The 22,785-nt window shown below is 39.7% G+C and overlaps 1 protein-coding gene across 1 annotated transcript in view; it reads left to right on the top strand.

The window, feature by feature from the left end:
* Positions 1–61: 61 nt before the first annotated feature.
* The window catches only part of gabrb2a (gamma-aminobutyric acid type A receptor subunit beta2a), a 37,141-nt gene continuing 14,417 nt past the window's right edge, over positions 62–22,785 (top strand). The window contains exons 1-4 of the mRNA XM_030144824.1: positions 62–229; positions 349–449; positions 873–940; positions 15,106–15,326. Of these exons, the coding sequence (XP_030000684.1) occupies positions 156–229; positions 349–449; positions 873–940; positions 15,106–15,326 (464 nt within the window). The 5' untranslated portion in view covers positions 62–155. The remainder of the gene's footprint in view (positions 230–348; positions 450–872; positions 941–15,105; positions 15,327–22,785) is intronic.

Genomic DNA, 22,785 nt, shown 5'->3' with positions numbered 1-22,785 from the left:
ATGGAAACTGCTCATCCACCATCATCAGTCTCCACTCTTTGATCTTGGGCTGGCTGCACGCATGCGCCCCTCATTGGCTCCTCTGCACTGTCTGGAGTAAGTTGGATGTGCGCTCTCCTCACTCGCATCCCGAAACCACCTCAAAAACTGTTGCGATGGGGAGGATCAGGAAAAATCACTTTGGGATTTTGACTTTTTCCTTATTAGTGACTTTTGTTTGGGCGCAAAGGTAAGCATTTTCCTGTTTTCTGTCCGCTGTCTTGCATGTCATGTAGTCGTGTTCAAGCGCGCCTGGCGTGTGATGTTAATAGGTTTTTTTTTTTCATTACACCACCTTTTTCTCCGCAGCGTCAAGGATATCAAAGATCCAAGCAATATGCCTCTGGTAAAAGAAACAGTGGACAGACTGATGAAAGGATACGACATTCGGTTGAGGCCAGATTTCGGAGGTAACAACCAAATTGAAACGGAATGTCATGTTTTCACGCCGTTATGACGTGCAATACATGTTTAATGAATCGCAAAATCTGTTTTAATTTACATAATCACCCCTTCACAGCCAAATAGGCCTCTCCAATTAGGCTATGAGCAACGATGTGCATATTTCATTTGATGAGGAGGAGATAAGACAGGCTTTTAACTTGATCGATCCCGCTCATCAGTGTTTCATTATTTCTCTAAAAAGTCTAAATTAACAGCATTAAAGCTCTTCTGCGTGATAAACGTTCCGATCCTGATCAGGCTGATGCAGCCGGTCGTTCCTGTAGGTGGAGGGGAGCAGAGAAGAACCTGTGCGCATCACGAATTAGTTAAATTTATATGATGGGAGAATTATTCATGCCTCTTGTATTAATGCCTCCTTTCCTTCACAGGTGCACCAGTGGCAGTGGGGATGAATATAGACATAGCCAGCATAGATATGGTCTCTGAAGTCAATATGGTAGGTGCATCCTTATATTTATTACCCCGCTTTATGTTGCCAATCGTGCCAGGCACGGTTGGAATTCCTGTGAAGTAGGCTACTTATCACGGGTCAGTGTATGTTTGTGAGAGGCGGGCTAACCCGTGCCGAGTTGATGCATCTTGTGAATATTTCACGCCGCTAAAAGAAAAAAAAATGTGAAGGCTTGGTAATCCGTTCCCCCAAACACATCATCGCCATCCTCCTCTCAGTCCCGCATTTGCAGGTCTGGTGTGTTGCTGCATTTGAATTCAATACACACACTCACTGGCGCACTCGGACGCACAGCCTTGGCTGCGCGCGGAGAGCCGCATGTGTGTGCGTGCGTGTGTGCGCTCCTGACTGCTTCACGTTGCTATTTTGTTGACACGCAGTCCTTTCTCTCCTCTCCGTGCAGTTACCTAAGAAACGCATTAAAAAACAAAAACAGCCTCTTCTCTCCCTAAACTGGCATCAATTTGGCGCTTTTAATTCGGCGGCGACGCACATCATCAGCGTCTGCGTAAACGAACCCCCCCCCCATTCCCATCCCACCCCTCTTCTACATGCTAGGTGACGTAAGCAATTTGTTAATAATACATGTCTGGTCGCAAAGCGAAGCAAACCTAAGGACCCGGGTATTCTAAGAGAGATGAACGTCATGTGCGACTTGGAAAAGGACAAGGGGAAAAGTTCAGCAGCCCATGCGAGAGCACCACCTATTGATCTGTGTGACAGACAAACCGCAACCCGCAAAAAAAAAAAAAAAAAAAAACTGACAGCATCCAACTACTTCAGGGGTGCATCTGCTGGAGCTCCACTGCATTAAATATGTTCTATGTCTTGTTAAGAATTACTGGCAGATTATTATCAGCTTTTCTCTTTCTCTTTTGCTCATGGGATTCTTTGCAGAGAATTTAGAGACAGTGCAAGATCATTTACAAAGCAGCCTCTCTATGGAGCAACAAAACAGAGATCTTATATAATAGCATAAAAAAAACAAGTTTGCCACTAGGACTGGATCGGTGATGTATTTTCTATCACCAAATGAGCTATTTTTAAGATAATGTTGCTGGGATATATTTAGTTTTTTGTTTAATTCTGCTCATTTTGTGTTGGTCCCATTTAGAAGTCAGCTGGTCCTTTTAGTATGCACTGAATGAGTTTTTAGCAGATAAATGCAGTCGCCTTGTGACTTTCGTTTGGATGAAGACATGCGCTGAATGGTTGGAGCTTATCCTTTGATGGGAATGATTTATTTTGGTATAGAGGATGCAGCCAGAACGGAAGTGCCTTGGGGGTCCAGGGAGATTTGAAATAGAAACCCCTCACTCCCCTTCACCTCCCTCTTTTTCCTTCTCTCTTCTGCCTCCTCCATCCTTCCCTCCCACCACTTTCGACTGGGTCCCTGGCTGTGACTCTGGGCTCAGCAGCCATGTAATACACCTCTGCCTTGCTCCAAAGGGTTATCTTACTTAAGAACTAGGCATCTATGCATGCATTCATCTGGAAAAAAACACTGCTTCATACATTCGTGTGTGTGTAACAAAACACAAAACTGTGCACAAACAGTGAATGGCGACTGACGTCATGCAACTCCCTGTGGCTATGAGAGCATTCATCTCGCTCATTTCTCAGAAAAGCTCTCCCTGCCAGATCTGCACAGGCGTCCCTCTGACACGACAGACAAATTTAACTGAAAAGTTAAAAAAATAAAGGAAGAAAATGAACAATAACAACCCAGACCTCGGTGGACTTGTGTTCCACTCATTTGTTGTTACCTTGTGAAAATTCCTCTCTGCAACTTATATAACAGGTCGGAATCTCCTCCTCCTCCTCCTCCTCTTCCTCCCCCTCCTCCTCCTCTTTCTTCGTGTCCAGCTCTCTTTGGTACAATAAAAGATAACAGCAGCTGACGAGATTGATCTTAAAGAAATCAATAATATCATCGTGCACCGTGATCACGAGGATGGAGTTGGTGACCTGTGCTCAGTGCAGGGAGGCTTTGATCTTCCTCATCAGGGGCAGCCGCTCTTAAGATTAAAGCAACTTAGAGGGAAAACAACAGAGAGAGGTAGAGAGAGGAGGAGGATGAGGCTGGTGAGGGAAGTGAAGAATGGGTTGGGAGAGAGGTGAAGGTTACTCTCATCGGCTCTAACATGTAACATCCTGGTGGCAGCCAACGAAAACTTACAGCAGACCCCCCCCCCCCCCCCGGAAATGTTGACATACAACGCCCTCCTTTCTACATGCTACAAAAAGGATCTTGTTACAATATAAATAAAGGTCAAAGCTCAATTGACTTTATCTAAATCTACATCTATGTCTGTATGTCTATTAGAGATGCAGGCATTTATCTGTATTGGTCAAATAATGATATGACTGCTATTGGTTAATAAGATAGAATACATTTACATACTGTACTGGCCAGGGTTTTATATAACATTAAACTCATGGTTATTGCATAAATTAGCTTAAGATTGTGCTCATACAAAAATACTGTGATGTAAAGCTAAAAGACATCAAGGCATTTCAGGTATTTATGATGACTTTGTTTCTGTGAGTGAACTTGGGGAGTAAGTAAAAGCTATTATTGGCCTTAACCCTTTATAGGGCACTCATATGTACTCAAAATACTCTAGCATACTCTAAAATTCAAGTTTTCAACCTTAGCATGTTATTGGAGGATATAACAAGACGTTATTACTTTGTGAAATTTTTCAAGATTTTTTATTGTTATGTAGAAAATCAAGGTCAATGACATTACCACATTTGGTGTGGCAAAAAGAAAATTCAAGTATATATAAAAAAAACACAAGAAAAACTCATATGGTGAAAGGAACATGTATTTTAGAGCATTAGAACATCACTTTTAGAACATTAGACCAACATAAGTGCTGATCCAGACCCCTGTCCACATCCACATTATCCCTTTGAACATCATTCCTTACATTAGTACCATTACTTCATGGTACCTAACAAAGCAGGTACACTCACTGTTCATGCAGAGGTGGACCTTACAGACCCTGTAGACCACATTGGACCTGAGATTGTTGCCTCACTGTCCTCACTGTAACTGTTGCTGTCATGGTCTTGTAATGTGTGCAGAAATGACCAAAAATAGTCACTTGTCCGATAATGGGTTAACTTTCAGCCAAAGTTAAGGCCAATAATTTATTTTTTTTAAATCAGTGTCAGCAGTTGGTATTGGGACATCTCTTACATATGCATTCTGTATTGCCCTCTTCAGATCTTGACATAAAAAGTGCCATAATTGAAAAATAAAGCTGTGTAGGTTTGAACAAAACATGGCCGCCTGCACGATGACAACAATAACACTTTGTCTGACCAGCGGATGAAAACTCAGAGATGCTGAATTTGCATCTGTTTTGTAAATTGTAATGGGTGACTCAGCCTCTACTGAAATCCATTTGATTACTGATGTTGCTGCAGGTTATCTATAAAATGATGGGATGGTGAAGCTGTATCTTCGTTCACAGCAATGATCTTGATAAAATGCAGTGTGTACAGAATATAAACTTTAGGAAAATGTATGGATTTGCTGTTAGAAGTGACTTAAGATGACTGGATTTGTGTTTTTGTGCAGGGAGCAGGTTCGGCTTTCAGACAGCTGCTCGCTTCTCTAATTAAAGATAAAAATGCCTCTGGTGGAGAATGAACTCTGCGTTTTGGTCGGGGCTGATTGAAGCCATTGTGGCGTTTTTTTTTCTCTTCCATGTGAATTTGTGCTGACATGAAGGGCATGATGGTTGTGTTTGAGGAAGCGATGGGCTTTTTTGTTAGAGATCTCTGTATGTAGAACATTTCTGAGGCCGGTTTGCATGTGAAAGTGCCAGTGCCGAGTCTTTTTTTTTTTTTTTTTTTTTTGTGCATTCTTGTGTGATCCACAGTGATGGCCTGTTGAGGCTCAAAGGTCAGCCATGTAGTCGGGCAATAAAATCCGCAGGTCAGGCAGCACTGGGGTATAGAAGCCTCGGCCTGCATGACATTACAAATGCGCTATTTTGAGAGGGAAGTGTCCTCCGAGTACAAGGTGTGACCACACATCCTTGCTGGGTGGGCTGTGCTGACTCACTGGGGTTAGTTCAAAGGATGGCACATATTTGATATCGTGGCAAAGAGACCCCTCCTCTGTTTATCTCTGTGTATCCCACTCTGTTGGCGCTGGCATCTCGCTCCATCACTCATCTCTCTCACTTAGCATTTGAAATTGCATTTGCATAATGCTGTTTGTTTTTGCTGAAATCACAGATCCAGGAACCGAACCCTGGTTACGGTGCATTAAAAAGTGTTCTGCACACAGCCAGTGCAGCTGATTAAATACAAGTCGAGTCTGTTGTCTCAGCAATGCATCAGTGCTGCATAATAATATCTTCAGCATGCGTCCATATGTTGAGTGTAGCTGCAATAGGCACACGAAGGCTGGAATAAGGAGGGGCGGTAAATGAGTATTTCATTCCTCGTCTTTTTTTCTTCTGCTCTGCTCGTTAATTACATGTAAAATACCTGAGGTTGGTGGTTGTTAAGAGGCACTGCCTGTGCTATAATACTGTTCTCTGAATGTTAATTAGCTGGCTGTGAATTAAAAGATTTAAACAAACCAGCTGTGGTAGCTTCTGGGATGGAGGAATTAGTGGGGCGTGAGCATTCCCTTTATTACGATCATTATCCTGACAAGCTCTGGTTTCTTTACATGAGTAAGGGGATCGGGCCTTCAGATAGGGGGAGTCGATGACCAGAGGGAACACAACACAACACAACGAGGGGCTGAAACATCACGGCAGGTCCGTGCATGTGGAGATGCAGCATCTTCTGTTGAGAATTAGCAACCATTTTGATCTTGTTTGTCCAAACTGATCCTGTTCCATTTTATTTTCAGCTTGTGGAAAATAAGCTTGTGTTATTTTTACTCAGTGTTACCATGACAACACAGTCTTTTTTTTTTTTTTTGGTGAATCTAGGGAAGTCAAGGAAAGCAAACAAGGCCTTGCTTTTTCTAGAGACTTGATAAAAAATGTAATGTTTATAATACAGGTGAAGGTTGCTTTCTCTGTAAAGATTTATTTGTTTTTAATCTCATAACAGATGATGATACTGGGGATTTGTTAAAAATATTAATTATAACAATATGTGAAATGAAGCTGCAATTAATGATTGGTCTGTATCACAGATTGTTAAAAGACATCAGCTTTACACCTGGAAAAAAAGCTTAAAGTTATTTCAGTCTGTTTGGTTATCAAAATGGCTGCAAAATGGATTAATAAATTAATAATACTGTCTTCTTATTTTAAATATTGAACTTTGTCTTTGACCTAGACTTATTCTGTGTTAAGTCTTTAGTTTTTGTCATTCTATGCAGATTTTTTGGCCTTGTTGAGCTTTTGAAAAAAACAGAACAAAAACAAAACTTAAGACGAGAATGCAGGTTGTGCAGAACGATGTCATTAGTTATGCTGGATGGACACACAGAGTCACAGATTAATATGGTCAGCAGTGTAATTACAGCACAAGAACAACACTTAATCCTGCAGCTTTCCTATATGCACTCTGGTTTCTCCGCTTAATGTTTCGTCCGTGGAGACTGTCGCCCTTTTGTTGACAAAACAATGTAAGAGGCAGAAAATGAGCTTAGAAACATGACAGCTGTATTTCTCAAAGTGAGTATGAGGGAAATTCAGTTACTCGGTGAATGTTTATTGTGTACATTAATCATTCAGACTTTGTTTTGTTAATGAAAGCCTGTCTTTTTTTTTGACTTGACTGGTTTGTCATTGATTTAATTATCAACACTTACCCTTGCAGAGTCCCATCGGGCACTGCAAAAGTGATGCTGCGCCAAGTTTAAATTGGTCATAATATTCTTTCATTATGGCCAGTATGGAGAACAAAAAAGCACTGTGTCTTAAAACAAGAAGTAAGTTATCCAGCTCCATTAGATGACTTTAATGTGTTGATGACTCCTTAATGATTCTGTCAGGCACTTTCTCCACTGATGCTAAGTAGCTGAAAAATGACCCAATGGAAAAAGAGCCATAAAATCCACCATATTGTCATTTCCCCCAGGATGCATATGGCCAGAAAGTCGACCCCTGGTACTTAAGATGAAGCCTGCATTTAAATGGACAAATGACAAAACTCAGCTTGACCAGTCGATGTGTTACACTGCATGTAGACGTTAAGTAAAAAGGACCAGTGGTGGTGACGTCGCAGATGAGCTTCTTATTGTACAAATGCCAAATTGTCCCCTTGTAGCTGTGCACAGTAGATGATGCTATTATCAGCAGATTCCGCCCTGACTCTGATGGAGTACTTTGCAGCAGGGCACAGTAGATGAAAGTATTAGCAGTGCTGTGGATGTCTGTCCTGTCTTGTAAAGCAGCAGAGAACCTGGAGGTGTAGTCAGTCAGAAGGCAGATGTGGAATTCTTGACTTATTGATGAAAGTGAAGAAATTAAAAATCATACATGTAGTGCTGGACAGTGAAACTGTAGTCACTTTTACACAGAGATCCTGGAAAAAGGTGAGATGGTAATCCCACCTTTTTGCCACGATAGACTGATTTCCACAGCCAAGCCAAAGGAGTAACAGAGGTGAGACAGGCTGGACTTTTACACAGCGGACCTGTGTTCCGGAATCAAAGGGGCGGAGACACAGCGTATAGTGTGATGTATACCTTGCACGTTGGAAATATCCTGAGCCCCAAGCATAGCATAGCATAGCATAGCTAAATTCTCCAGAGTCGGCCAATTTTTCACTGTTCCACAAATGGTAGCATGGATAGCATGGATCCTCCACCCGAAGTGACAACAGCTCGCGGATCTCGGCGTCTCCCCACTTTGACATCTTTCTGGTCGCGTTGATATGTTTGTTTACTGTACACGGCCCGCACTCATTTTTAAATCCCCCCGGCACAGGGGTCGCACACTGGAATATGTCATCGAAATGTCACACCTTGGTTGCGGAATGAGAGGTGTTCCTTTTACATAACATTCCGAAATCATGATCCCACCTTTATCACGACTCTGTTACTACCTCCAGAGCCGTGACAGAGGTGGGACCAAATGATCCCACCATTTTGTTTACACAGACGTCATTCCAGAATATTGGTGAATATTCCCAGAACAGAAGTGCTGTGTAAAAGGGGCTAGTAATATTTATTGCACTTAATATCATTTATGTTGAAGGATTTGTTTACATTCTTGGCTACAACACTAAATATTTTAGTTTTTTGTGATTTTATTTAATTCTATTCATCTATACTTGAATGCTGATGTGTACATTTCTAAAATGTTCTTTTGCTTACACATACAGATAGAAGTACAGATCAACTTTTATTCTCAAGGGGAAAATCATTGTTTGGCAAGCGTTAAGAACATTCTTAAATGTCTTGATGCCATATTTCATCATATTGAATGAGACCTCTGATCTCACTCATTTTATTTGTTTATTAATATAAAATGAACAAAATCTTGACAACAGATGCTGCGGGTGTGTTTTTGTGTTATGCTTTGCTTCATCTTTTACATTGTGCTGTTTTCATTGTGTTTCATTCATCCATTCATTCCTCTGCAGATTAGTGAGCCGTCACACAGACCTGTCAATCAAAACCTGAAATGGCAGACCTCAAAAATTCCTATTTCCCTGAGATCTGATTAACAGAGGAAAAATATAAAGATGGACCACTAAATCACTGATTAGAATACAATAGATGGAATGAGTCCTGGGAAAAAAAATCATTAACTTAATATTTTTTTTAAAGAGAAGATCAACGTAATACGACGGGATTCAGGGCTTTTTGGAGCCAAACCCAACTGGCCATCAGCTGTTTTACAAAGTGTCTTTAAACTTGAAAAAATATGACTTTACATTTAAGATTTTATCCTGGTAACAATCATGGCCACATGGCCCAGCCCTGCAGGCATGGGCAAATATTTACAGTACATGTATTTGAGAAGATGTAAAAAAAAAACATTTACACAAACGCTTATAGACAAGGGTCAGAAAAAAGGGATGACGCCCACACAAATAAAAATACACTTAATAAAACAAAAAGAAGTGGTATGGATGAAATGATTATAACCACTAGTGTCCATCTACAGTTACCTGTGTAAATAGACTTATAAGTGTACCATACAAGAGTAAATATGCATTTCTATCACAAACAACAACCACAAAACACAAATACATAAATTAGACCCAGTGAGAGGGCGTCATCACAAACAGAATGTGTAAACTACAGTGTAAAGCATTAATGCCACAAGCTAGTCTGTACTAATGATAACATTAATAATAATAATGATAAAAATGACTGTATTGAGGCGAACATTGTACAACCCAGTCAGTGTGTTAAGCTCGTCTGCTGGCAGCTCCCTCCCATGTTGGTTGTGACAGCTGATGTAGTTGTAATGGAGGTCTTGTAACAACCGTAGCCTGTCAGATTTCTCAGGGAAACACAAATGTACTCCTTGTCACTCTGTCACTTCTTAATGGGGGTTTGTTTGCCCAGAAACATATCTGTAGTGAGACTGTCACTGTGCAACCAGCCTTGATGGTTTCTTTTTTTTGTTTCCTTTTTAAGTTAGCCGAGTCTTGTTTTGTATCATCATCACATTTATGCATTCAGTGCTGTCATGCTTTTTTCTTAATGTTAGTGCTCTCCACAAGATGTCTCCCTCATCGATGCTCACTGGGCCGTCTGTGTGATGCTAATGGGGTTTTTGAGGAGTGCTTGTGACAAGGAGACTGAAGGTCGCTTTGGAGAACGCCACTCCAACATGGGACAGTCTGTCTCTTAGATATGTGCAGGTGTTTTAAGATGCTATGTACTGCAATGTCCTCCAAACCAGCCTTCCTTTCTGTCTCTACAGTCCATCTTCTGGATTGGTTTCAATTTCATGTTCTGTGTATTATTTTTTTCAAAGGGAGAAAACATTAGAAGAAGAATTTCACCCTCTATAGTGGACTAAATATTGCAACACCATGCCATGAAATGCTTTGATCAGAATGAAATGCTTTTCACTCATATGAACAAAAGCATGCATATGCAGAGACTTTTTCACAGAACTTCTATAGTAATACATACATGATATATTGATGCTCATGTGACTTTCTGTGATGTAGCTTAATAGTAATCCTTTCATTGTCACAAAACAAAAGGTAATCCCCAGTCTATGATGTGCACGAGCTCTTACTGTACTTTGGGGGGGGGGGGGGGGGGGGGGGGGCAGCTGTATTTTGTGTCCCTCTCTAAGCTCAAGCGATGTCCGAATGAAGGTAAACAGCACCATCTGGGAGGCCATAATTATGCTGCCATTTTACAGCACAGCCAGGAGGCAATGTACAGACCCAGGTGTTTTCTGTGCTGTAGGTATGCATATCCTTAAACACCTCAGATGCACACGCATACACTACAAATGCATGAAAATTAGGGCATGCACATTCAATATAGGTTCAGTAAACATGTTAGCACATTATCAAAAGCCTAAAATAGACTAAAACAATTAGATGCACCAAATATTTCAATGTTTAAATAGTTGATTCACACATTTCCACTTGTCACCTCCTCTATTGTTTCTATTATTGAGAATTATTCATTATTTAGTGTTTTTTACTATTATTTAGTTATTTACGGTCATGGAAAAAATTATTAGACCACCCCTTGTTTTCTTCCATTTCTTGTTCATTTTAATGCCTGACACAACTAAAGGTACATTTATTTAGACAAATATAATGATAACAACAAAAATAGCTCATAAGAGTTTAATTTCAGAGCTGATATCGATCCATTTTCCATGTTTTATTGATAATAAACAAAATCACTTCAGTTCTTACATCAATATCTATGGCATTGTACTGCCAAAAACAGTACTTTTAGGCATTCCATGTTTTCTTTTGTGTCTGTTTTTGTCACATGGTACACACAGGAGTTTGTACTTGATTGCATAACCATTGTTTTTGATGACTTTTGATGGTCTGATCATTTTTTCTGCAACTGTATGTCATTTTGCATCAATGTAAACTGAATAAACTAATTTCAAGAGAAATTGTGAGGGGTATTTTTCAGCTTCATAGACAAATTATTAGTAAATTATGCAAAACACTGCTAATCGATTTATTGATTATGATAATAAATGGTAGCGGCTGCTCTACCTGGGCACCTACTCCTAATTGTTAGCTTGTTTGGAAAAAGGAAAAAAACAATTTATCTCCCTAGTCATGTCAAAAAATATTGTAGAGCAATAAAAAAAAAAATGTCATGGGGTAATTACTGCATCAACAACTAACTGATTATTTGTCAACTATTCAATTAATCAATGACAATTTTGGTAATTGCTAATCAATTTGACTTGTTTTCAGAGGGAAGGCCAAAATTCTGAGTTACAGCTTTATGCTTTTGAATTATTTCTCATTTTGTTCGTTCTGTTAGACAGTAAGCTGAATATCTTTGGGTTGTTGACAAAATTTGGGAACTTTTCATCATTTTACAGATCAAACAATCAATCACTTAATCAAGAAAATAACTGATGACGATAAAACATATGGATTCATATTTTCTGCCACAAAACATGCATGATTATCAGACTTGCTCATCCACAAATCTCAGCTTTTGTTCGAGTAGCCCCTGCTGGTAACACTGGTTTTCCGTCAATTCTGCTCTTGTCTGTTTTCCTGCTTGCATTTGGTGAAGGATGGTGCTAAAGACAGATATTAGATGATGCTGCCTCAGTGGGTGATGTACACTGAGCTCACAGGCAGCAGCTAACGATCCCAAAGGTGATAGAGATATCCGATCGACAGGCTGATAATGAGACGGAGTGGGAGCGAGTGGGAGAGAAGGGGTTTGGTGGGAACTCTTGTACAGTGGGATGAGAATGTGGCCGTCCTGGCTTGACTTTTCACTCCTGCAAAAATCAACATGGCAGGAGCTCATGTATTTTTAGATGCCCTTTTAACGCAATGTTTTGGTCGCTCACACTGCATGCGATGAATGATAAGAGTTTAGGAGTGCATTGTCACGCCAGTGTGTAATGAAAGAAAAGTCTGGGAAATACGGAAACACAATGATAAGTGATGATGATGGCTGGTTGGAGTAAAAGCTCAAGGGCCTCATTTCACAGACCGTATTTTTTAATTTGTTTTTCCACTCATCGATTGCACTAGAATACACTGTAACAGAGCAGATCCAACTGCAGTGCTGTGTTTTACTGTGGTGTGTGGGTGTAAGTCTTTTTTTAAGAGTGAGAAGCAGCGAAAAGAGATAGAGGGAGGAGGTATGTACAGTTTACAGCTCCATTTCTGAGCATGTGTAAATACAAACTGTACAGTATGGATGCACAAGGTTATATCTCTCCTACGTCAAAATATTTCTTTTTTTTTTCTCCCATGAAACATTAAAAGTGAAACCAGAAGCAAGTGAGGACAGAAGGAAGAAGTCCCAGCTGGAGAAATCTACTGGCTGTTTATTTTAGAGGGGGAATTGCTCTGATAAAACAGAAAGTGGCTTCATTTGTTCTAGCTGAGGCAGATATTTTTAGTGTGAGACAATAGTCAGCCAGCTGAGAAAGTTCCCCTCTGGTCATGAGCTCAAAATTAAGTGAGGATAGATGAATATTAACCCCCCAACCCCGACTACCATGGCCCCTAGTATAGGCTGTGGCCTTTCAGACCAACAGCGGCCTTTTGGCTGACCTTCTCACTATGCAGAGACCATACCATGTGCAGCAACACATCTATGGTTTACATGTTAGATGATGCGCTGTTGGCATTTGATATGAGGCCTTCTTGAGATGGTAGTAAAACTAGAACAACCTATATATGACAAAATATTGTATTGTATGTTTCTGCAAACCATGGATGTGTACAAAGTGAATGGTTATGAGCTAAGAATGAACTAAGTAAATCATTATTATTATTATTATTTCTCAATCAGTTTTCATGTTTTAATGCCAGTGTAATTTAACACAGTTTTCCAATTGTGCTTTGTTTTAGTTTAGTTGCAAATTTCATACAAGATGAAGATAAAAATAGAAAAAAATATTATTATTAACAAGTTAATACATTGTGCAGGAGAGGTTGGAGCCAAACATGTCTCATCAGTAAAATCATTAAACAATCATGTAAAAATCACAGAGATTAATCCAAATACAGGCACCAGTGTAACATAAGAAAGAAAAAAAAAAACAAATACAGCTCACATAAAGCAGATCTTATACATAAAAGTTGAGATGCAGGAAAATATATGAGATAGAATAAATGTTCAATCATAAAAGTACTTTTTAGGTGTTTTTTCAAATAAGGATAATGTAGGTGTTGATTGAAGTGGGGTAATATCTAAAGAACACATACATTCACTTATATGCTGCATCACTATTTCTGTGGGGGTGTTTAGGGACAGACCACAAGACAGCAGTTTATTACAAATAAAGTCTGTAAAAAATGTGATAAAAGTGACTCACCATGGGTTGACAGTATATCACATATACTAATTGTATTGTGGGATGAGGTTAATGACTATATTGTCATCTAATACTTGTCACACAATGTTGTTTAACAACTTGAGCGTTTTGCTTTTGTTGCTTGTTGCTAATATGAAAGAGAAAATTTCATATTAAATGGGCTGAAGAGCAAAATAAAGAGTATGTTGTATCATGGGTCATTTGGGTTGTGCTGCAAGGATAAGAGCTCTGTTTAAGTGCATTTATAGCAAATCTTTAGAACACTAAAATCAATATTTAATGTGTTTGGTTAGTCCACACGAACTTTATGTTTTGCAGACACTGGAAAGTCAGTTTTTTGTGGCTTTTTTCTGTCTTTGTCTTAGAACAGAATTGTATCTATCTGCATTCAGACACAATATAGCAATGTATGATTTTTATGTCCCTGTTTGAATTTCATTATGTTTATATAAAGCCATGATTTTTGTTACCTCACCCTAACCATAACTTCTTGGTAGTTCTTCCCGGTTCAGTTGGACTGGTTTAGCTATTTTTGGAAAACGTTTCGTCTCTTGGATGAGAGACGAAACATTTTCCAAAAATAGCTAAACCGGTCCAGTTGAACCGAGAACTACCTAGAAGAAAGATGACCTGGGCAAATGAGAACCTACATAGACACCTAACCAAACCCGGATTAACCATATGGGCAACTGGGCAATTGCCCGGGGGCCCGCGACCTCTGAAGTGCCCTGGGTGGCTCGGGCATAACAAAAATGTCTGGTTATCTTTTGCTTATAATTGAAACTGTCCGCAAAAAGTGTTCTTAAATAAATACTGGATACTTTGGAAATGGTTTCTTATTTATTTTTTGTGAAAATGGAGGACACTTCCCTCTCTTTCTAATGTAGTAGATCAATTTTAGATTATACTGATGCTAATGTGTTTTGTTTTCATATCATCATATGCAAGTGAGTGGCCTTGACAAGAGGCTATAGTGGTGCACTTGTAGTTCTACGAGCATTTACACATTTGTACATCAAAATGCATTTGATGATAGTTAGATATTGAAGTATGGGGTATATTTACATATATTCCTGGAATTTATTCTGTATTTTGCCAGATTATAGGGATTCTGGGGTTGTGATGATGGGGCCCTTGAATATTGTTGCCCAGGGTACAATGACGTGTTAATCTGGCCCTGCACCTAACCATAGCAGTTTTATTGCTTAAACTATATAAAAAAAAAGGACATCCTTTGTAGAGGATAATCTCACTATCAATGAACTTGACAGAAGTTAGAATAAAAAAGTCATTTACCAAAGCCAAAAGTGAAAGATGTAGATTTTTGGGTTTGTTTGTGACTTGTCCCTAGTAAAATGATGACATTATGGTAACGTCGTATCAGAATATATTTCCTGCCGGTAACTTGTGTATTTATGTCTATCACCCAAACCTGAGGATGTGAACTCCACTCTTTGGTTGTAAAATCCTGAATACAACCGCTTCATTCTTGAATAAAAGTATCTATTGGATCTAACTGTGAAATTATGTTTATATGACTTCTAACATGGAAGACAAAGCCAGTAGATTGTATAAGCCAGTGTGTGTTTTTAGGATTTGAGCTGTCACCTAAATATTATAAACTTTCACTTGGTTTTGAAGTACTTAACTGGCTTCATTACATTATCTCCTTTTTGTCTCTGTCCTCAGGACTACACATTGACAATGTACTTCCAGCAGGCGTGGCGGGACAAGCGTCTGTCCTATTCTGAGATTGCCTACAACCTGACTCTGGATAACCGAGTGGCTGACCAGCTGTGGGTCCCAGACACCTACTTCCTCAATGACAAAAAGTCCTTTGTGCACGGTGTCACGGTCAAAAATAGGATGATCCGTCTGCACCCTGATGGCACGGTGCTTTACGGTCTCAGGTAAAAGATTTTCTGCATCCTTCCTAGAATATCAAAACTATTTTTAGATCAAGTCTGAGCATGAGGAGTTGTATTTATGGTAATAGTCGTTAATGCATTTTAACTTTTACCCTTAAAAACCTTAAGCATCTATTGATATAAAATGTTTAATAACTTTTGTACCACTAATCTTATCAATGCATGAGAATAATTCAGGTAAAATGCAGTTTCTAAGCTTTTCATCGCCATCAGATATGACCCATTTGGATGTTCAAAGGCTCCATATTGAACATGGAAGCACTGTTATTTTCTATAACACGATTTACCAATAAAACCGTGTAGTTTGTCAAATGACAGTGGTTGTAGGCACTTTTCTTTTAAGATACATGTTGTTGAAAAAGAATGCAGACAATAAAATAATATATTTTGATAATAAAATGACAAAAGGTGAAAATTCATTTGGAAGTCACCACAAAAATAGTTCTATTTCTTTAAGAGTTGATCTGCTGTAGATTTTATGTTTCTTTAAACCTTTCTATTTCAGATCCTTTAAATACCAATGGTTTTCTTATTTACAGATTCACTAACTCAGCCTCTGAGATCAGGAAATATGGAAGCATTGATAGTGTAGATGACTATAAAGCAAGTATTGTATGTATGGAAGTTGTCAAGGTCATTTTCAGTCGTCCAAACAGTTTGGCAATATTTTTTGTTTTACTTTTCTCAGATGTTGGCCATTTTAACCTAAGATGCCAAAGAGTTAGACATGTTTGGAGTTAATAAAATGGTGAAAAGATGAAATATTCGTAAGTTAACTGAGAAAGATGTATGCAACCCTTGAGAAAGATTAACTTGCAGATAAAAGTGACAAAAAGTTCATATTTGGCATAGAAAGTGTGGTTCTATTGTTTTTCTGTTTTAATCAGATTTTTCCATGCTCGAGATCTCAGAGATTATTTTACTAAAATAGACGTGTACAGTAAAGAGTTTTACCCAAGTAGTAATAAAAAGGAGTGATCCTTCAGCAGCTGCATATAGGAGGTATACAGTACGCCTTCATGTTTTACTCTTTCAGATCCCCTGATTATCATCAATATCAATAATTGAGTGGCTTATCAATAATAAAGCAGGGTGATACAAAAGCCAAACTCAATCATATTGTGCAGGATGGTTCAGCCGGTCTAGAAGACATCTCTTTGTGATGTTGGACTGTGATGCCTCTGAGGAGGCTGTATCCATAATTGATAACTCATAATCAATAATGTAGCAGTTCAATACAAACACTGAATCTGTATTTGTACTGATGCTGCGTATTTGGCTGCACAGGCAAGCGCAGCCTGTCCATCACTTTGCCTCTGCCTCCTCTGATCTGTTGCCTCCTCTTCATGCATGTGTGTGTGTGTGTATGTGTGTGTGTGCGTTAAAGATGAAGATTATTGTTGCTAATTCAAGATGTTGCAGCCTTCAGTCATTCTCTCTCCAGACTGAGATGCCCTTCTTGAGAGTGCTTAAAAATTTAAGTATCTGCACTGCACCAGCCTATTCATCGCCACATTTTGTTTCAACAGTCGAGAAATGTAATTTATAAGTCTCTGGCTGAATTATATAAGCGCCGCACATATTTATGCATAACAGCCAAACAGGAGCGAAAGGCAGGAGAGGGCTGCTGTAGATTTGAGGGTGTGCGTGCAGCAGAGAGCTGCGGTTGTTACCTCAGATACGTTGTCCTTGTCAGTGCAGGTGCCTCCCGGCTCCTCTATTATTTGGTCCGTGGGTTTGGTTCAGGTTTTATTTGATGCTAGCAAGTCCAGACACAAGCTGCTGTCAGAGTCAGCCCGGCCAGATGCCTGTGTGCGCTGAACACACTGACACATACCTGTAGAGACGGGCCGGCTGGTTGCAACAGCAGGGCTGGAGTGGATGTGGAGAGGAGACGCAGGAAAACAGGACACATGAGAACACATGTCCTGTCCAAAGGTCCAAGTGTGCACAGTGTGTCTGCATCATTATCCATGGATTTCATGGATTTATTTAAGTAATACTGGGGCTGGGCAATATGGCCAAACATTTTACTCATGTTAAACATTTTCACATCAGCACATCTTAATAATTATTGTGCTAACAGTCAAATCATTATTTCTTTCAAGTTTAAAGGATGATTTTTGAAGACACCAGATAGTAATTTGTATAGCTAACATATTTGTAAAAGATGAAACAAGACAAAAGGGCCAAAAAATAAAATGACTTTAATGGATGGAGATCAAGACAAAATCCCCTGTAGTCGTCTTTGAGTGACTATATGCTGACTTTCACAACATTAATTCCAAATATAGAACATGTACACAATAGATGTTTTTATTCAACAAGGTCAAAATGTTATAAAAGACTATTATTTGTGGTTTCAAACTCCTCTTTATGGCCAGAAAATGGTCTATAGCAGCAGACAAAATTTTTTTATTTTATTTTTTTTACATGTTTTAACTGAGAATCGCAAGAAAGTGAATCATAAAGACAAAAGAAAAATGTATATTGTGATTAATATAATTATCACAATGTCCCATATCATACAAAGGATAATTATATTTTTTATTGCTAAATAATACTGTCCTCTGTTGAGTTAAACATGTTAGCTTCAGAGATTCATTGTCATCACGTTCATTTGGTGGGAATGTGATCAGCCAGGTTAAAAAACATTCAAGGAACGTTCAGCAGATTCTTCATGTCAAAAAACATTTAGTTGACATGTGGAGCACTGCTGCGCTGTGAATAAATAGTATCCTGTCCTCTCTGCGTCTTAAGTAGCTCAGTCAAGTTTGAGGTAAAAATAATCCCTCATGATGTCACAGTGATGTCACAGGGATTATTTTGGTTTGGGCTCGGAGCGACAGGGCAGAAAAATTGAAATACAAATGAGGGACGTCGCTTTATAATGTTTCATTAATGGACATGTAGGATCCAACTTGAAAAAGAGTAAGGACTTAAATTCAGAATGTATGAGCTGTTTCTTGATTGTGAACCTGAAAAATGTAATTACAGCAGTACAGTGGTAAAAAAAAAATTCTGATATAACATATACACTGTGCACCAATGTACATACTTTATTTAATGTGATTTACTTTATTTGATTATTGGTACTGATGCATAAACATGATCAGCATCTTCATGTTGCATCTAGAAAGGGCATCTCTAATTCAGCTAAATGTGGATAAAAATGATAATGTTTCCCTTTGAAATATAATGGAGTTTAATTTTGACACAGCAGAAAATGAAAATAATGTAAAAATCAAATACAAGAACTTCAGTGTTTTGTCTAAATACTGCATTAAACTACAGGTTACTTTTTACCAGCAGTAACTGTGCAGGTAAATACACACGCAATGGCTATTCTCATGCCCACACCCAGTTCACCTCAAATCCCCCATCTGCTGGTTCTAAATCAATTCTCCTGCATTAAATTGTTGATTGTTTGCCTTTGTGCAAACCTCAAAGACTTGTAAATATGTCACGCTGTAAGATATCATGTTGTTTTGATAAATCCTTACATAATAACCGGCGAAAGTAAACATATTATTGGCCTCAAAGGTGAATGTGGATTTGTGCTGAACTAATTGAAATTAGCTAACATCGTACCTGGGGTACACCAAAAGATTAGAGTGCTGTTTGGTTTGCAGGAGGCATTTCATGTCTGTATCTGTGTGAGTGTGGGATCTGTGTCTACGCGTGGATGTGTGTGAGTGGGCGAGTGTTATTTTTGGGGAGCATGCGGAGGAGGAAGGGTGAAGGTGTTGTTTACTCCTTATTCCCTGGATATATGTGCATCCCAATCCTGCCAAATCCCGGTCTTCAATTACCAGGAGGAGCAGAAAATTACAATAGTGCTCCCAACTGTCACTTTAGAGCTGGGTTTGACTCTCGGGGAGACGCAGTCTGATCTAATTACCCTGTCCCTGAAAAGGCTCAGCCAATAACACAGATACCGCCCAGCGAGGCAGCGACGAGATACACACAACAGAAAAACACATTTTAGAACTCCACTTTCATTTTACGCAGGGATGGAATTAAAATACAAAACATTCAGTGCGTGTTGTTCACAATTCAGCCTGAGAGACTGAGAGCGAGGGAAGGCAGGAAAAAGAATGAGACATGAAGGTCAGACTTCATTCAAAATGGAGAAATTATTAGGATTCTCCCTCCTCCCTCCTCTGTCTTCGCCCGTTGTCTCTCCCTCTCTCTGTGAATGTTGTAACTCCTTTTGTGAGAGGACATATCCTTGTGCTATGGAGACTGACGTCCCCTTTTGTCAGGGCGAGGAGTGTTCCACTCTGCAGCTCAATAGATGACATCGCATGGCCAGGAGGAGAAAGCTGCTGAGTGGAAGAAGAGAGGGATTTAAAAAGCTTTTTTTCTGTCAATAATGTCGATAGATGCTTAGCATTATCTATCTTTCCCAAACTACTGATCAGGAAGGTGAATGTGTTGTATGTTGTGTGTGTGTGTGTGTGTGTGTGTGTGTGTGTGTGTGTCGACTGAACCCTCTTTTATTTTGCGTACTTTGGCACATAGGATCCCCTTTTGTTGAGCCACTGCAGACATTTTATTTGAAATTTGGCAACAGAGCTTGAGCAGGGAAAGACGATCCTGCATGTTTCCACAGCTTCACATGGTCTCTCTATCCAAAATGGAGGTACCTTCTCCATCTTAATTTACTTCATTACAGCGTCTGTGTAATAATACGTAGTCTGTCATGTTAATTACCAGGTGAACAGGTTTGTAACCTGCTTGTAAAAATCTCTCTCTCTGCGTTTGGTTTGTGCTGTGACGCTGCCTGGAAATGAGATTCTGTCTGGGAATTCGTGGTGGTTGTGTTATGTCCGTAAACAAGGTCATTTGGAATAAAGGTGCACAGGCTGCCTAAGGGGGGGTCCACACACAAACACACACAAACGCACACAGACGCTGAACAGTGAGGGAACGTACACAGGGAAAAATGAAAAAAAAAAGCAAAACAAAAACAGAACAGCCTTTTTTAGAACTCCATGTCCTATTAGCTCCGACGCAGAGCAAATGTAGCGTGTTTGAATCTGCGTGATCTGGTGGAGCGTGGCCTCTCCTCCGGCAGGTTGTGATGAGAGAGGGACCGGCCTGATGGTGATGAAGAGCAAACAAGTCTCTGCTACATGATCACTGCTGCAGAGGACCACGGCAGAGTCTCGCTGCAGCAGAGACGAGGACGAGGGAGGCGAAGACGGGGAGGGAATCCTGCAGAGAAATCCTCATCTGTCTCTCCTCCGTGCTCGTTATTTGCTGTTTATTAGTTGTTAGCGTGGGTATCGGGAAGGCTACAGTTAGGCCAGAGGATGCAGAAGAGGCTCTTGATCAGTGATGCAGAGTCTCTCCTCAGACAAAAAAAGCTTCGAGACTTCTGCTGATGATGTAGGTGGGCTATAAATAGGCTGTTATTTTTACCCCTGCCATTTTGGCCTCATTTCCGCTTTTCCCCTGTGCTTCCTCTGCCACCATGATGATTTAGTGGTGCTGATGGTGATGATGGTGAGTGATGACTGACTAACTGGTGAGCACCACATTCCAGTAAGCTGTGGCCATAGAGAGGGTAAACTAGGACAGAAATGAGAGTCCTGTGTTAATCCCCCGGTGCACCATGGCCCTGCTAACTGGCTCTTACATAAGAGCCCAGAGAGCAAGAAAAAGGAGGCAGTGAGAGAGAAAGACTGTGTGTCTCCTCATCTCGGAAAATAAAATCCCAAACTTGCCAGGCTGGGCCCAGGGGAGCAGCGAGTCCTATGTAGAAGGATTTCAAATAAACTTTTGTGCTTAATTATTAAAGACAAAGCACTCTTCAAGATAACTTAGTCACTTGGATGAAGTTAAGAGAGGAGGGGTATTGTGATTTTTTTTCTTTTTTTTTTTTACTGCTACCCCTTTGCTCAGTGACACAATGACTTGTTTTTATTTCCCTCATAGGGCTTTAAAAAACGTTTCTCAAATATGTGCAGCTCAAAAATACATTTTCTCATCAGGCATGAAATGGACTCAGATATCTTTTCCTGTTCTTGTTTCACTACTGGATCATTCACGAATAGTGATGCTAATCAATGAGCAGCACTGATTTATAGTAATATTAGACTGTTTACATAATGAAGGATAATCATAAATTATTTAAAGTGCTGGATTTACAAAAACAGACTGCCTGACTCCTGGTTATTTTATTTCAGATCAATACTGCAGTACTGACAATGAAAAAGCTTATTACATACTTGTAGCCCCAAGTCATTTTTGTCTATTATGGGGTCCTAAAAGCAAAAAAACCAAAAACACTTGTTTAAAGAGTTTTCAAGCTAATGCTTCTGTCACTGTACATGTTACTAATAAAATTAATGATGGCTCTGCTGTATTCGTGCGTCCAGTGACAGGGTGACAGTGAGTCAGCATGAACAATATACCAGGACTCAGGAACAGAAGCAGCTAAATTAAACTCAGCCATTGTTAATTTTATCATTCTCACCTGTGCTTTTCCTGCCAAGACATGTCAAAATGTCGTCAGCGAGTGTAGGTGTCCTCGTACAGGGCAGGACAGGCAGACGGCTGCACTATAATAAAGAAATTATTTAAGAACACACTAATTAGAGTTAAAATTATCTCACTATACTGACAGGTTTTCCTCACTTTCAGGAGTGAAAATTAAACAAAAAATCTTGTTAAGATTAGATTTTATGTGTCATCTGAGCACTATTAATCACTTCTCCTGTTCAATGCAGGTCTGGGTGATTACATGTGATTCTCATTTTAATCTCTATTAAAGATGTAAATTGATGAACTAATAGTAACCAAACACAACAAGGAAAACCCAAGGTCATGACAAACGATTCGACCTATTCTGGGAACTTTCCCACAGGCTGCTATTACTGTTAATGGTTGCATGATGCTATCATGTGTTATATCAATCAGTGTCTGTGTGTGTGTGTGTGTGTGTGTGTGTGTGTGTGTGTATGTGTATGTAGGTGTGTGTGTGTGTGTGTGTGTGTGTGTGTGTGTGTGTGCGTGTGTGTGTCTTACAAGTCTAGATTTAGTCTCTGCCGTTCCATTGTGTGTCCAGTCTCTCTCAGACAGCCTCGGGGGTTTGGCACGGCCGGGTGCCAGCCCGTCTCAGCTCTGGCCAACTTGTCGTGTGTAGCAGGAAGCACGGCGTTCTCCGTGAACCTGTCGGATGCGTCTGGCTCACACTCTGTGACTCTTTATTACAGGGTTGTGTGACCAAAGACTTGAACCACCCTCTTGTTTTATTTGCATATGCGACAAAAATAAAACCAGGGCTGTGTCCCAGTTCAGTGTCATCACTGTATGTACAGTATGCACTATATGCTTTTTATAGTCATATGTTGTTTCATTGCACAAAAGATAAATATACTCTGGCAGTGGACGACAATCAACAATAAGAACCAGCTTATTAAACTCCACGAAG

The sequence above is a fragment of the Sphaeramia orbicularis genome, chromosome 10 (genome assembly GCF_902148855.1).
Source record: "Sphaeramia orbicularis chromosome 10, fSphaOr1.1, whole genome shotgun sequence".
In the NCBI taxonomy this organism is placed as follows: Eukaryota; Metazoa; Chordata; class Actinopteri; order Kurtiformes; family Apogonidae; genus Sphaeramia; species Sphaeramia orbicularis.
Note: the sequence above shows the minus strand (reverse complement) of the source record. Positions and strands in the feature narration are given on the sequence as shown.